General features: G+C 47.7%; 1 protein-coding gene and 1 long non-coding RNA gene across 2 annotated transcripts; both read left to right on the plus strand.

Moving 5' to 3' along the window:
* The first annotated feature begins 8,387 nt into the window (after positions 1–8,387).
* Positions 8,388–9,664, plus strand: LOC125536706 (blue copper protein 1a-like). Its single transcript, XM_048699951.1, has 2 exons — positions 8,388–8,853; positions 8,932–9,664. Exons 1-2 carry the CDS (start codon positions 8,691–8,693, stop codon positions 9,249–9,251), a joined length of 483 nt encoding a protein of 160 aa, XP_048555908.1. The 5' UTR covers positions 8,388–8,690; the 3' UTR covers positions 9,252–9,664.
* A 3,723-nt stretch (positions 9,665–13,387) lies between these two features.
* On the plus strand, positions 13,388–14,698 carry LOC125522843. The gene is made up of 2 exons (XR_007289993.1): positions 13,388–13,780; positions 13,853–14,698. It is a non-coding gene; the product is annotated as an uncharacterized LOC125522843 (long non-coding RNA).
* Positions 14,699–15,386: the final 688 nt, after the last annotated feature.

Raw genomic sequence — 15,386 nt, forward strand, 5'->3', positions numbered from 1 at the left:
ATGCCCGGACAAATTAACACACAATGCATTCTTTTACTTGAATAGAGGAAAAATATTTGCCACCTTCCATGAATAGGAAGATTTGCACATGTTTACGATGGAAAAAAACAATCTACTCTCACAAGTGCTCTTAGGTCTTTTGCTCTCGCTAACACCCTAGTTTGGAACTTGGTTTTAATTCTTCTTAGGATACTGGGTTGCATTGTTTACATTCCATCTCCCTCAAGACAAACAACCCACACCCACCTTTTACGCACAAATGCCAGATTACCCAATTAGAAATGATCACAAGTGTGATGTCGTCTATTTGGAGAAGCTAATGTTGGCATAGACTCCATGCGTGTAACAGAGGAAGACCGTCAACCATCATTTATAACAATACCTCATCGTATCATCTCCTCTGCACACTCTCAAATTGAACTCATATTGCTGGCGCATCCCATGCCTAGCATCAAACATAGTCATGGTAGACCAAGTTAGTGTCATTTCTCTATCCACCCACTAAGCGGCAACAACAAAAATATGGGCAATCTTATATTTTTGTGGTGCTGTGTTGAGTGTTCACCTTTTATGCTCACCGATACTATGTGTAGGTAGCTTTCAAAGGAGTGATTCCAAGTTCTATTTATAGCTTGGGTGTTCTAGATTTTTAACACCTCACCAACCACATGTCTAGTTTTACTCATGAGTACAGTTGTTGCAAGAGCTACCAATCCTAGTGACTCATTTGATTTAGATAACTAGAAATTTGTATTTATGGGCAAGGTAGTGCTGTTTTTACCGCCTCCAAGCTGCATGTCCAATTATTTAAGCTTGGATGACTCCACCAAGATCCCACTACTCTGCCCTACCACATAGAAGAAGAACAGATTTCCCTCCTAGATCCGTAACCTTGCAACGCTCCATCCATCCTCCATAGACCACCGGCGCGTCGCCATGGTGCAAAGCAACACTTACTAATTCCAATACTTCCTTTAGGCTTCCCAAAGATGTTGGACCAGATGTCGATGAGACGCGGTCAAAGCCAAAGGACAAAAACTCCATGGTGTTGTCACCACAATACCAACAACACCTAGGAACCATAGATCCGCCTCACTAATAGAGTGAGTAAAGATGTCTCCCGGAGAACCTACAGCATTCGGGACAGAGTAATAACTAGGCAAAAATTATTTTAAGCACCACCACCGCTATCGTCGTAACGCCGACATGAGACACACCTGTCCTAAGCTTATCTACAAACCAAAATGAAGTAATGGTGTCCCCTCCTTCTGCCGTTAGAATGAAAGAGGGAGGGAGAGGGGACCCCTGGCCTCGCTGTAGGAGGGGGGGGACTGAGCACCTCCCTTTTACAATTTTTTTCTAAGGAAAGATTGGGCACGAGAAGAGCATTTGACATTGTCTTTTCTTGCGCTCCATTCTTTCCCAGTTTCAGTCTCGATTATTCGTAATTCTTCCACCACGTGAAGACATACCTTCTGTGACAACATATAAAACAATAGTTTCACATTAAGATGTGAATCAAATATGTGCTAGGGGACACAAAGGACTTGTTGGCAAACCTACTTTGCATATTAATATACTGTTATGATGCAAAACCAACATATATACACATACATGAGGATGCCAAAAGGCTACAAGAGAATGCCAAGAGACTAGAATGTGAAAGGCCAAAGGACATCAATAATATAACTCTAACACCCTCCCCCCTCAAACTCATGGTGGGTCCACAACATTGAGTTTGGAGAGGTGAAATCCATGTTGCGCTCTAGTCTGAGCCTTCGTGAAGAAGTCCGCTAGCTGTAACTTAGAAGGCACATACTGAAGAGCAACAACATGATCCTGCACAGCAGCACACACATAAGAAGCATCAACACCAATGTGTTTGGTAAGCTCATGCTTCACGGGGTCCCGTGCAATACTGATAGCACCTATGTTGTCTGATAGGAGGGCGGTAGGTGTAGTAACAGAAACACCAAAATCCTCCAGTAACCATCGTAACCAAGTCACCTCTGCCGTCAGAAGAGCCATAGCTCGCAATTCAGCTTCTACACTCGAATGAGAAACTGCAGTCTGTTTCTTCGTCTTCCAGGAAATGAGAGAACCACCAAGAAAGACACAGTAGGCAGAAAGTGAACGGCGATCCGTAGGATCACTAGCCCACGTAGCATCCGAATAGGCCTGGAGCTGTAACGAGCTGGAACGGGGAAAAAAGAGACGATGAGAGATTGTGCCACGAAGATATCGTAGAACACGAAGAAGGTGACTATAGTGAACTGAAGTGGGAGCAGAAACAAACTGACTCAGAATATGGACAGGATAGGAGATATCCGGACGAGTGACAGTAAGATACACAAGACTCCCAACAAGATGGTGATAACACGTTGGATCAGACAAGGGCTCACCATTAGAAGCACGAAGATGGACATTGAGCTCCATAGGAGTCTCAGCAGTGCGCTCATCACTAAGAGCCGCACAAGTAAGAAGATCATGGATATAATTTTCTTGGGAAATAAAAAAGCCATCAGAGGTGGAGGAAACCTCAATCCCAAGAAAGTAACGAAGAGGACCAAGATCAGACATAAGGAACTGCTCATTGAGACGGGCCTTAACAAAGGCAATGTACTCAGAATCGTCGCCAGTGATGATCATGTCATCAACATATAAAAGAAGAAGAGTGTGACCACGAGCAGAAAGGTGGAAAAACAACGCTGGATCGTGATCACTGGGTGAAAAACCAGCAGCAGTGAGCACAGAGGCAAAACGCTCAAACCAAGTGCGGGGGGCTTGCTTAAGGCCATAGATAGAGCGACGAAGACGACAAACCATGCCATCAGGAACTGAATACCCAAGTGGTGGCTGCATATAAACCTCCTCACGCAACTCACCATTAAGAAAGGCATTTTTAACATCAAGCTGTGACACAGACCAATGGCGAACAGAGGCCACGACGAGAAGTGTGCGGACAGTGGTCATATGGGCCACAGGAGCAAATGTCTCATCATAATCATGACCATGCTCCTGCTGAAAGCCACGATCCACAAGACGAGCTTTATAACTCTCAAGAGAACCATCAGAGCGAGTCTTAATCTTATAGACCCACTTACAAGTGATGGGACGAACACGGGGAGGAAGAGAAACCAGATCCCATGTACCGTTGCGCTCAAGAGCGGCAATCTCCTCTGCCATCGCTAACTGCCATTCAGGATGAACAAAAGCATCACGATAAGAGGTAGGCTCAAGTACAACCGAAAGGCCATATTGTCTAGGAGAATAGCGGTCAGGAGGAGGGCAAGGTCGAGCCTGAAGACCATAAGTCGGCTGGGATGAGGAAGACGGTGCACGAGAAGTAGATGGCACATCAGTAGATTCATCTATAACACGTCGACAATGTGTATAATGAAAAGGAAAAGTGGGATGAGAAGGACCCACTGGAGGTGATGGAGATGGAGAAGACATCAGTGATGAAGGAGGAGTGTCATGCAATAAGGAAGGAGAAGAAACGATAGGAGAAGACGGTGTCAGATCTGCAATAGTGGGACGAGACGGAGGAGTAGGAATATGAGGCATAGAGGGAGGTGTATCAGGAAGCGTGAGAAAAGAGATATCCTCTACTAAAAAGTTCGAAGAGGATGATCGTGGGTAGAATGGACGAGACTCATCAAAAGTCACATCCCTAGAAATACGCATCCGTCGACCGACAGGATCCCAACACCGATAACCCTTATGCTCATCACTATAGCCCAGAAAAACACACTCGACAGACTGAGCGGTTAGTTTGGTGCGTTCTTGGGGGCAAGGAGAACATAACAAACACAACCAAACAACTGAAGAGCGGAATAATCAGGAGAATGATCAGAAAGACGCTCTAGAGGAATACCTCCCTATAAAGCAGATGAGGGTTGAATGTTTATGAGATATGTGGCAGTGGAGACAGCCTCAGCCCAGAAATGAGGCGGAAGAGAGGCGGCAATCATCATCGCACGAGCTGTCTCAAGAAGGTGACGATGCTTGCGCTCAGCCACACCATTCTGAGCGTGAGCACCGGGACAAGAGAACTGAGCAAGAGTACCCTCCTCGGCAAGAAAACCACGCAACATTTTGGAGATATACTCGCCAGCAGAATCAACACAAAACACATGAATAGGTGTAGAGAACTGAGTGTTGACCATGGCGGCAAAACACTTATAAATAGAGAGAACCTCGCTACGAGAAGACATGAAATAAAGCCAAGTGTAGCGAGAGAAATCATCTATAAAAATAATATAGTAGCGATGGCCCCCTTTGGAAGAGAAGGGAGCCGGACCCCACACATCTGAATGTACTAAATCAAAAGGGCGCTGAGACACCGACTCGCTAGTAGGATAAGGTAACTGAACTTGTTTACCAAGCCTACAACCCTGACACTGTAAGGAGACATCTCCTGAGACAGACCCTAGAAGACCACGACGAACTAAAGACGATAGTCGAGAACCACAAAGGTGACCAAGTCGATGATGCCACTGCTGGAAGGAGCTGGTAGCTGAAGCAACGAAGGCAGATGGACTGGCGAGTGTGGTGGTAGCGGAAGGAACATTAAGCTAGTCCAACTCCCAAAGCCCCTGAGAATCATGGTGGCGTGGGCCAGCCCCAACCAGAGCCTTCGTGTGGCGATCCTGAATAGTGCAAGAATCAACGTCAAGAATGACACGACAACCAGAATCAGTAAGTTGTCCCGCAGAAAATAGGTTCATGGTAAGACGAGGCACATGAGAAACATGTGGAACATAAAAGGAAGATGTGGCAAGAGTGCCTCGACTCGCAACAGGAAGAGTACCATCAGCAGTAAGAACATTAATAGGAAAATCGAGAGATCTACGAGAGGACAAGACAGAAGAATCGGATGACATATGAAATGAAGCTCCAGAATCCAGAACCCATGGGGATGTACCTGACTGTTTAGACTGTGGTCGCTCAGCACTAGAAGCACTAGTCACAGAGCCTGCAGTACCTGTCGAAGAACCTGAAGCAGCAAGTAGACGCTTGAGCTTCACAATATCCTGCTCAGTCAAGGAGACAGTAGATGGCGCCGAGGAAGAAGCATGAGTCCCAGAAGAAGAATTGCGCTCCCTATTACGCATATCACGCTTCTTCTTGAAGCAGTCAGACTCAGGGTGACCATCCCTGTTGCAGTAGTCACAATGAGTACGAGGACGAGATCGGCCTTCACGAGAGCGGGCCACACTACCCGGAGGAGTGGGCAGTAGCGGCGGAGCACTGAAGCGAGAAGACACTGGTGGAGTAGCAGCTCGAACAGCGAGCACAGAGGGAACCTGAAGCAAACCAGCACCACGTAGGCGAGTCTCCTCAGCACGAAGCTCAGAAAGCACCTCAGAAATAGGAACACGACCACGAGCAAACAACTGAGCACATCGAGGCTCAAACTCCCACGAAGTCGTGAAAAGAACTCATAGACACGCTGAAACTCCAAGTCTGATCTCACAGTCTGGCAACACGGGCAAGTGCCACAAATAGTAGTGTGAAGGGAGTCAAGCTGGCGCCAGATAGCAGAACTCCGAGTGTAGAACTCATCAATAGTAGAGTCTCCCTGCTGGAGAGCATGCTCCTGACGGACCACAGACAAGTAGAGAGCATCACCGGAGGGCTGATAGCGCTGGCGAAGATGAGACCACATCTCAAAGACAGTACTGAGGCCCATAAACTCAGAAGCAAACTGAGGTAGAACACTGGCAGTGAGGACAGCCGCAGCATGAGCATCATCATCGCACCACTAAGTGTAAGCAACCAGAGCATCACGGTAAACTGAAAGAGCATCCGAATAATCCAAGACCTACTGGTCATAAGCAGCAGCCGCATCATCAGCAGCAACCATGGCTGCAGCCCTATCAGCATCAGAAGCATCTGCGGCAGGAGCCGGTGGCATCGGCGGTGGGGTAGGAGCCACAGGAGGCACTGGGCGTGGAGGACAGGGGACCTCACCGGATAGAACACCCCAGAGACGAATGCCACGCATGTGAATGCGCATAAAGGCAACGAACTCAGCATAGTTAGCCCCATCGAATATCACCTGACAGCGCGGGATGGCGACATAGCCAGATGATGCGGAAGACATGGTGCTCCTTTTCTATCCTTTTTTGTGGAATTAGCAAAGGTCACCCAAGAGTCAACTGGCCAGGACAAGACCGGTCAGAACTACCAGCAGATCAATTAGACGAAAAGCCAGCCAAAGGAGAATAACCACGATCTGAAGCAGTAGACACCCGGACGTGAAACGGCAACAGCGAGCGCGGACAACCGCGTAAGACAGCAGCGGCGCGGACGGGGCAGGCGGCCGGCAGCAGCGGCGCAGACGGGACTGGCGGCCGGTGGTGCCGCAGAAGGTAGCAGCGACACGGTCGAGGCCGGCGGCCGGCAGCAGCAATGCAGACGGGGCCGGTGGCCGGCAGCAGCGGCGCAGACGGGACCGGCGGCCGGTGGTGCCGCAGAAGGTAGCAGCGGCACGAACAAGGCCGGCGGCCGGCAGCAACGGCGTGGAACTTGGAGGAAGACCAGCGGCCAGCGGCTGGATCGATTGGGACCAAGTCCAATAGGATCCAACACTACCGCTGAATCGATTCACAGTGGCTACCTAGCTTGGATGGGAAGCTCCTGTAGGTGGAGATGGATGCAGGCAAAAGAAAAGCACGGGCCGGCAGGAAAGAGAACAACTGCTGCCGTGGAGGAGATTGGATCGGGAGCAGCACAAGTTGCGTGTGCGCAAAAAAAATACCTAAAGCTCTAATACCATGTTAAGAATAGCAACTTGTATTATTAGGAGGCCAAAGCTAACATATATACACATATATGAGGATGCCAAAAGGCTACAAGAGAATGCCAAGAGACTAGAATGTGAAAGGCCAAAGGACATCAATAATATAACTCTAACAGTCTTCATTGCAAAGTATATGGCGTTTAGATATGGATAAAGTCTCCAACGTGCAATTTTGACTGTTCTTTTTCTATGCACATGTTAGTAAACATTACAAAATATAATTATGTTAGAACTATTATTCCTTGAGTGGTTGCAAAATAATCTATACCAATATAAAATGACCCAAAGAGGCAAATTCAAACCATCACGACTGTCAAATCATATTATCTAGCGATTGAAATCGCTCCAATGTTGAGCACCAAACACGTTTAACGCTCTAATTACCCATCACTGTCATTGGTTATAAACACATTTTGACTCAACGCTATCCCATGAAATCTGTCATGTAATTAATATCCTACCATTCCCGTGAAAAAGAAATTGATATCTTACCAAATACCAATGTGCAACGGATATATCTTACCTAATATAATGTGCAACTAATATCCTACCTAATATAAACATGCATTGCACGTACATTATTACTAGTGGGGGAAAAAGCACACAATCTGTGTGCAAGGAACGGGTGAGCAGGCCCACATGTCGGTGCAAGTTTAAGAGAAGAGGTATAGCTCAGCGGGAGGGTTGTGACATCAACATCAACCACCAGCTTCGTCGGGGCGACCACCATCACCAATCCCGCCTTCGCCACCATGCCAAAGCCCCGGTTTTGCCCCACCCCGGCTGGTCACCGTCGCGGCTACCGCTCCACTGCCATATCCAGCCGCTCCACCGCCCCGCCTCCGGTTTCGCCGCTTCTCCCTCGCTGCCCGCCTCCGAATTGACCGAATTGGTCGCTTCTCCGGCGTCGAATCGCCGCCGTATCATTTGAGTTGCCCCGCCGCCCCGCCGCCGCCTGTTTCGAGCCGCACACCCACGGCGCCGCTGCCACTTTTCCGCCGCCAAACTCGACCTTCTCACGCCGCATGGCCGTAGCCCCATCGTCCCGCCGCGACCAATTTGCCACTCGATTCAGAACCGCGCCACTGACCATTCGAGCTCCCGCCGCCTCATTCGACCTCCCGGCTCTCCTCGCTCGGCCGTCGGCGCACCTGCTGCTACCGCTCGGTCTGCCGGTGCTCCTCACGGCTCTCAGTGCTTGGCCACCAGTCATGCTGACTAATTTTACATCTCCATTTGCATCATCTATTGGAATTGTACTTTTACATCTCCAATATACATCACCTCTTTTTTGAAGATGTAAAATGCATTTTTTGAAGATATAAATTTTCACATCTCCTGTTTTACATCTTTTATTGGAGATGTTCTGAGATTGGCCTTGACGATGTTCTACCGCCACGGGGAGGATCATCGTAACATCAATGAACCTGGCCGGCCCAAGTGTCCATGTCCAACTGCACCGAAACATAACGCAAAAGAAAAAAGTACACCAAAAACATGTGTCAAATCAAGGCCACGTCTTTAGTTTAACCTAACTATACAATGAGCATCTCTTGTGACCGACGCGGCGTATCCTCTGTTCCGATGAAGCCAATGCAACACTACATTTGGCGCCACCCTGACGCATTCAACTCGTCACACAATTGCCGGCGCCGCCATCGGCCAGCTGCTAGCTGATAGCTCCATTCAGAGACAAGACGCGTGCCAACGATGATTACTATACGTATACGTACGTATAGTCATCACTGAGCTCTGTCTCTCACTCCCTGTATATAGAGTACGCGCAAAGCCAGAGCTAGAAGCACAACACACGAGCTGCATCCACCCCATCACAGGCCACAAGCCAGTCATCTCGCTAGCTTGGCTGCGTACTCGGTCAGTGATGGCGTCCAAGCAGATGCTTGTCGCCGTGTTCGCCGTGGCCTTCCTCCTGGGGCTCGCCGTCGCCACGGAGCACTTGGTCGGCAACGACAAGGGCTGGACCCTCAACTTCAACTACACGGCCTGGACCGAGACCAAGCAGTTCGTCGTCGGGGACACGCTAGGTAGTTTATTCCGGCCACACGTACGCCATTTTCTCTGCGACGCGAAACTAATTTCGTGCTAACTACTGTATAACGCAGTGTTCAAGTACGGGAGCCCCGCCCACAATCTGGTGGAGGTGGGCGGTCCAGACTTCGCCGCGTGCACCCAGACGGCCGGCGCCGTCGTTAGGACCTCCGGCGAGGACCGTCTCGCGCTCGACACGGCTGGACGCCGGTGGTTCTTCTGCGGCGTCGGCCCGCACTGCAAGAGCGGCATGAAGCTCAAGATCACCGTCCTCGACACCGCCGCGCCGACTCCCCAGCCTGCCCCGACCAACCCTGCTGGCAAGCTGCAGGCGCGCATTGGTGAGACGGCGGCCGCGGTCACCGTGCTCGCCGCGGCCATGCTCGTGCTCTAGGCAGTGGCGAAGGTAGGAATAATTTATAGGTGTGGCGGATTTCACGAGGTAAAGACCAATGTACAATATAACTATGTGCCGCTCGTGCTCTGCCTCGCCTGCCCGTGGCCACTGCCATGCCCGGCCCGGCACTTCCAACCTCACACGGTTGCTCTCTGATCGATGCCTTACTCGATCTTCTGGCACTTAGCCGGCTAGGGACGGCAGGTCGGAACCAGGAAAGAATCACACGAAGCTATGCAGGCTCGCGAGTTTGGAGAGTAGCTGTGCGGAGTGCCACATTTAATGGGTATTCAAAGTCTAGAATGAAAATCGAAAACATAAAGGTTCACAAATCGTTCACTGCAAAACATAAACGTTTGTCGGTGTTGAATTAGTGCTCTTTGAAGCTTTCTTCCAATTTTTTTCTTTCTAAAATTGCTTATTAGTCTCTCTAGTTACTACTCCCTCCGTCCCAGTGTGAAAAAACGTCTTACATTATGGGACGGAGGGAGTACATAGTAGATTCCTTTTTTAACACAACTTGCTTCATAGATCAGAAAAACAAATTCACTGATGATAGATCACAGAACAACTAATCAAATTCCCCTAAAAAACAACTAATCGAATTTATAAAAAAGAATTGATGTTTACTAGTGTATGGACTGAAAAAATGGACACAAGAAGTACGAAATTTTAGAACCAATACGGCCAGGATCCTGACCTGACGTCATTGCTCCGGCCTCGCCGTTGTTGGCACATAGAGGCATTAAGCTCGTCGCTTTTGGGTCTGCGCCGCGGCTGTGTCACTCGCCACCTAATTCCTTGCAGTGCCACCCGCCGCCGCCGCGTTCGCCGAGCATGGTCGCCGCCGGAATCCCCGTAACCGAGAGCTAGATTCCGTAATTGCGGTTGTGTCTCTGCATGATTTCCATCAGCGGGCTCGATTTGTAGCGTAACTGGACTACTAGAGGCTGGAGCTGGGCTTTTTTTTTGGAAAAGGACTGGAGCTGGGCTAACATGCAGCTAGGTGGGCTGCTGGGAGGATAATTGGGCCATGGGCAATTCGACGCGCCTCTGAGAGTGTTCTCCTCCCAACTAACGAAACTGAACTCAGCTCAAATCTTCAGACAAGTATAGTATATATACGTAGTATTTTTGCCAAATTGTAGGTATGGCACCTGCCAAACCTCGCCATATAGCTGGCTCCGCCCCTGGCTCTAGGCTCCCACAAGAGGACCTTCTACGTATTGTTGCTATACGAACCGTTGTGAATTTGAGCCCTTGAATTGTTCATAGATTAAAGATTAATTTCATTTGTTTTTTTAGAAGAATTTCATTTGCTTATTAGCGAAGCTATCTTTCCTTGCAGTGCATTGGTGAAGTTATTTCAGTGAAATTATAGAAAACAGAATTGCTATTTTTTAGTGACTGAAATTATTTGGGCTTCATTCAAGTTGGATACTACGCTGAGACTCGTGCTATTTTAATTATTTGCTAATGCCTTCTCTTAGGGCAACTCTAACCGATCCCCTAAAAATAAATGAGGATCCGGCGGAATAACCCTTTGTGGAGTATTTTTACTCCATTAAGATTTGACCGGACCTAGCTGATCTCATGTATATAATGAAGTATTTTTTTTGTTTTTTCCTAAACTTATGCAATTCTAGTGTACATTCGAACTACATATTAGCACACATATAGAAACTAAACATAAGTATGAAGTTCAAGCAAATCACGAATATAGTTTACAAACTGAATTCGAAATTTACAAACCGAATTATTCAAATTTAAACACACAAATGATCCAAATATAGCAAATAACTTGTGATAGAACAACTAGGAAGCGCTATGACGTTGCCAGTGATGCTCAATAAGATCATCTTGGAGCTGAGCATGAACTTAGCGGTTCTCGGTCCTGCATTGCTCTTCGAGGAATGTTAGGATCCTATTTGTATCATACTCTGGCTCAACTAAAGTCCCGCTGGTGATGTAACGATTGTTCTCAGGCATATCCCTCTATGCAATATGATGCAACAAGTCATGATTTGCCATAGAACCTTGGGGCTCCAGTACTCGGCAGGGCCACGAAAAAACAATTGCAAAGCACATCTGAAGCACACAGAAAGGCTCTCTCCACATCTTTCCTAGCAGCCTCTTGACATTGGGCAAAGTGAATATTTTTTCCGAAGCATTACCTGATTTTTCGGCCACTAAAAGGGGAAAATGCTCTTCGGTAAGAAATAGCATGCAAACGAGTTCCGAGAGAGATGAAGCTTTGCATAGTGCCTTCATCTCATTCATGTAGGGTGTGGTAAAACTTTGAGAGTGTTACAACAAAAACATGTTGCACCTTGTGTAAAAACTGAAAACTCCCCGATGAAGTATGAGACTTTTGAACAGAAACCGCCGACTGCCATCCACAACTCCATTTTTCCAAGTCATCTCAATTCAAACTGTTTATATGACTAACACACACCATTGGAATTCCCATGCCCAAATTTAGAACTATTTGAGTCCATTTGCCATTTTCGAAGCATTGCCCAATTTTCTGGCCATTTAAATGGCCAAAACACTCTTCGGTAAGAAATAACATGCAAACGAGTTTCAGAAGGGATGCAACTTATCATGGTGTCTTTATCTCACCCAGTTGGGGTGTGTTAAAAATTTAAGAGCGTTACGGCAAAAACTTGATGCACCTCGTGACTGAACACTCTCCGATGAAGTATCAGACTGTCGAATGAAAACCGCCGCACACAACTCCATTTTTCGAACTCATTTCAAATTCAAACTTTTTATATAACTTACACACACCATTGGAAGTCCCATGCTCGAATTTGAGAACTATTTGAGTTCGTTTGCTATTTCCGAAGCATTACCTGATTTTCTAACCACTAAAAGGGGAAAACACTTTTCGGTAAGAAATTGTGTGCAAACGAGTTCCGAAAGGGATGAAACATTGCATGGTGTCTCCATCTCGCCCATGTAGGGTGAGGTAAAAATTAGAGAGTGTTATGGCAAAAACATGATGCACCTCATGTACAAATTGAAAACTCCCGACGAAGGATAAGACTTTTGAATGGAAACCGGTGCCTGCCACACCAGACTTCATTTTTCTAACTAATTTCAAATTCAAACTTTTTATATGACTAACACACACTATTAGAAGTCCCATGTCAAATTTTAGAACATTCTTGGTTTAGGAACTATAATTTTTTAAGGATTTTTTGGACATTAGACATGTTTGGCGGGCGGCTTGTAACACCCGCCACTGCAAACATTTGTAAACTTAAAAAAAATCCACGGGTTGCCGAAATACTGTAGTGGCGGACAAATACTATGTCTGCCACTGGTTTGTGATGTTCCAGTGGCGGTCCCAACCGGCGCGCCCACCACTGTTGTTTTTAGCCTACAAGCAAATTTGGAAGAGTTTATAAGTGGTGAGTTTTATACTTTGCTAGCCACTGCTACAGGACGTGCAGTGGCGGACGCTAATTTCTACTCGCCACTGGAACTTTTTCAAAATAATTGTGGCGGTTTTTTATTGGAGCATGCGGTAATTTGAGGCAGCCTTTTCCTAGCAGTGCATTGAGAAGAGACAATGTCTTCTCCTAGGCCTCTATTCTACTCCATCTAACCAAGTCTCAGTCTCTTTCATGCTTCCAGCAACATGAAAGCAAGTTTTGTGTGGTAACATATAAAACAATGCTTTTACAGTAGGATGTGAATCAAATAAGTCCCCATATTAAAGATTAAAAGGAGTTGGTAAAGCTAATTTCTATATTATACTCTAATGATGCAAAACCAACAAGAGGGAATATGTATGACAATTATTGTCTTCATTGCATAGAACATTGAGTTTTAGGTATGGATACAATATTCAAGGTGCTATTTTGACTTTTTATATGTAAATGATAGTAAAAAGTATAACTTATAACTACTATTGCTCAAGTGGTTGGCAAGATGCCGGAAAAAGGTTGATAAATTATGCATGAGGAACGGTAGAGCAGGCCCACATGTCGGCACAGGTTTAACAAGAGAGGGATAGCAGCACATGATGTTTGTGACGACCGCTAGCTCCCCTTGAGTAGTAAATATGAATATAAGAAGGGAAACGTTTAACACCGGCGCGCCGGCTTAATTTTGCGCCGGTCGCGCTGGCACTTACTCGCACTTCACACATAAAAAACTGAGGACGTGCCTAGGTGGGGCCTGAAGGAAACGCCCATCACTTATCTCTTTACACGGCGGATCCGTCCTCCACTCATCCTCCTCTCAGTCTATCTCTTTTCTCTTCTCCTCCATTAAATTTCTCAACACCGCACGACGAGCTCGTCCATGTCTCCGCTGACGGCGCAGCCATCTGCTGCTGCTCCGACCGGGAGACACTGCGAGCCTGGGTCAGGCGTTGGAGCTCTGTAGCTGGTTAACCCCTTCCCTGCCCACGCTACAAGGGGGAAGCACCTTAGTGCAAGGAAGACGACGAGGCCCGGCGGCCGGGGAGCAGCCGGCCGGAGATGTTTCAACCGGCGGGGTCGGCGGAGAGTGGGGTGCGTGTCATTATGATTTTTGCTACAACCGTGTCCAATGTTGCTACTATTGACAAAAAAATTTGCTACAAGGATTTCATAGCGAAGCTACAACAGCGACGGTGGTGACGAAATTTTGCTACATCCATTGCCAGATTTTGCTACGACGGGCGAGATTTTTTGATACAATGATTTTATGGTGAAGCTGCAATCGCAATGGCAGTGACGAAGTTTTACTGCATCCGTCGTCGGATTTTGTTGGAAGCTACAACCGCCTGCCAGCGATGCTGGAACCGGCAGTGCGAGGAGCTGCGAGCGGCACACGTCGATGCTACAACCGCCTGGGCGTGAAGCTACGACCCCCAGCATCCTTTGCTGGAAGCGGTCACCGGCGATGCTACAACCTTCATCGACGGATGCTACAACCGTCAACGACAAGAGCTACAAGCAGCGATGGCGAGATAGAACGTCGTGATCATGGAGTCGATTTTGCTGGGATGGTGGACGGCAGTGGTGGCGGAGCTGCAACGACGACCGGGGGCGGAGATGCAATGGTGTGCCCTCCTATTGGAACCACGGGGCGCTCGGGCACAACGGCGGAGACGTCGCGCGTGACGACGGCGGCTTGTTGCGGCGCGCCGACACGAGCAACCGACGACAAGCACGGCCACAGGGCGGCCGAGGAGCGTTTGCTGCGCGGCCATGCGGGAGGCCAACGAGCGCGGATGAAGACGAGTGGTTGCGCTGGGCTCTATCCTCTTTCATTTTTTTTTCTTTTTTTGCTTTTCCTGTGAGATGAACGAAGGAACCTATGGTTAAAAAGTGGCGTATCCTATGGTAGCGCAGCAACCGGCCCAAATTTGGGCCGGTGCGCCGGCGCGTATCACTCGCCATATAAGAAAATACATGTGTGCTAGCCTCGTACTTGGTATATCCTTCTTTCTTTTGTTGCACTATCAACCACATCTTTTATTTACTTTCACTGAAAGGGATCTTCTTTAGAAAAGAGGCTGGTGTCCGGCTTTAAGTTAATGAAGCCCTTACAACCAATGATACAATACAACATAGAAGGGCAAAGCAAAGAAAGAGCTCCGGCAAGATACATGGGTACCCTGAGACAACAACAAAGCTTAGAAAGTAAGAAAAGCGAGACACTGGAGCCCTCATACATGCTTGAAAGACCAATGCGAATAGAGCTGGCTCGTAAAGGAGACCAGCTGACAAAGGGGGTTATGTCAATGCCATTGCCTGGGCGCCCAGCAGACTAGCGCCATTGAAGGAGATTTACTCGAAAGGATTAGTGTTTAGCATTTATATAAGAAAATCTAAAAAGAACTAGCAGTATGTAATGTTGGCCCAATAGAAATAAAGAAAAGCCTAACTAGCACACTCGGCTCAAAAAGAGGCCATTTGGCCACAATACCCCTTCTCGACAATCCCTATTTTGGCGCTTAAGGTTAAGGCACCAGTTACAGGGAGCTCCTATTCGGCACTTCACGCGCCAGGGAAACTCCCGAGAGCAATTAATTGGGAAGTGCTCGTTCGGAGTCTCCCCAAGGGTCATTTGGAGTGGGCTGAGAGCGCGCCGCCGCCACATGTCGTGCTCTGGACGCTTCCTCCGAATTTA

Source organism: Triticum urartu, chromosome 1 (genome assembly GCF_003073215.2).
Source record: "Triticum urartu cultivar G1812 chromosome 1, Tu2.1, whole genome shotgun sequence".
NCBI classification, from domain to species: domain Eukaryota; kingdom Viridiplantae; phylum Streptophyta; class Magnoliopsida; order Poales; family Poaceae; genus Triticum; species Triticum urartu.

What these genes read in the sequence shown, in the direction of transcription:
- LOC125536706 (XM_048699951.1), top strand. Translation starts at nt 8,691, where the DNA reads ATGGCGTCCAAGCAGATGCTTGTCGCCGTGTTCGCCGTGGCCTTCCTC. An exon ending in CGTCGTCGGGGACACGCTAG is followed by an intron (nt 8,854 to 8,931) that starts GTAGTTTATTCC and finishes TGTATAACGCAG; the next exon opens with TGTTCAAGTACGGGAGCCCC.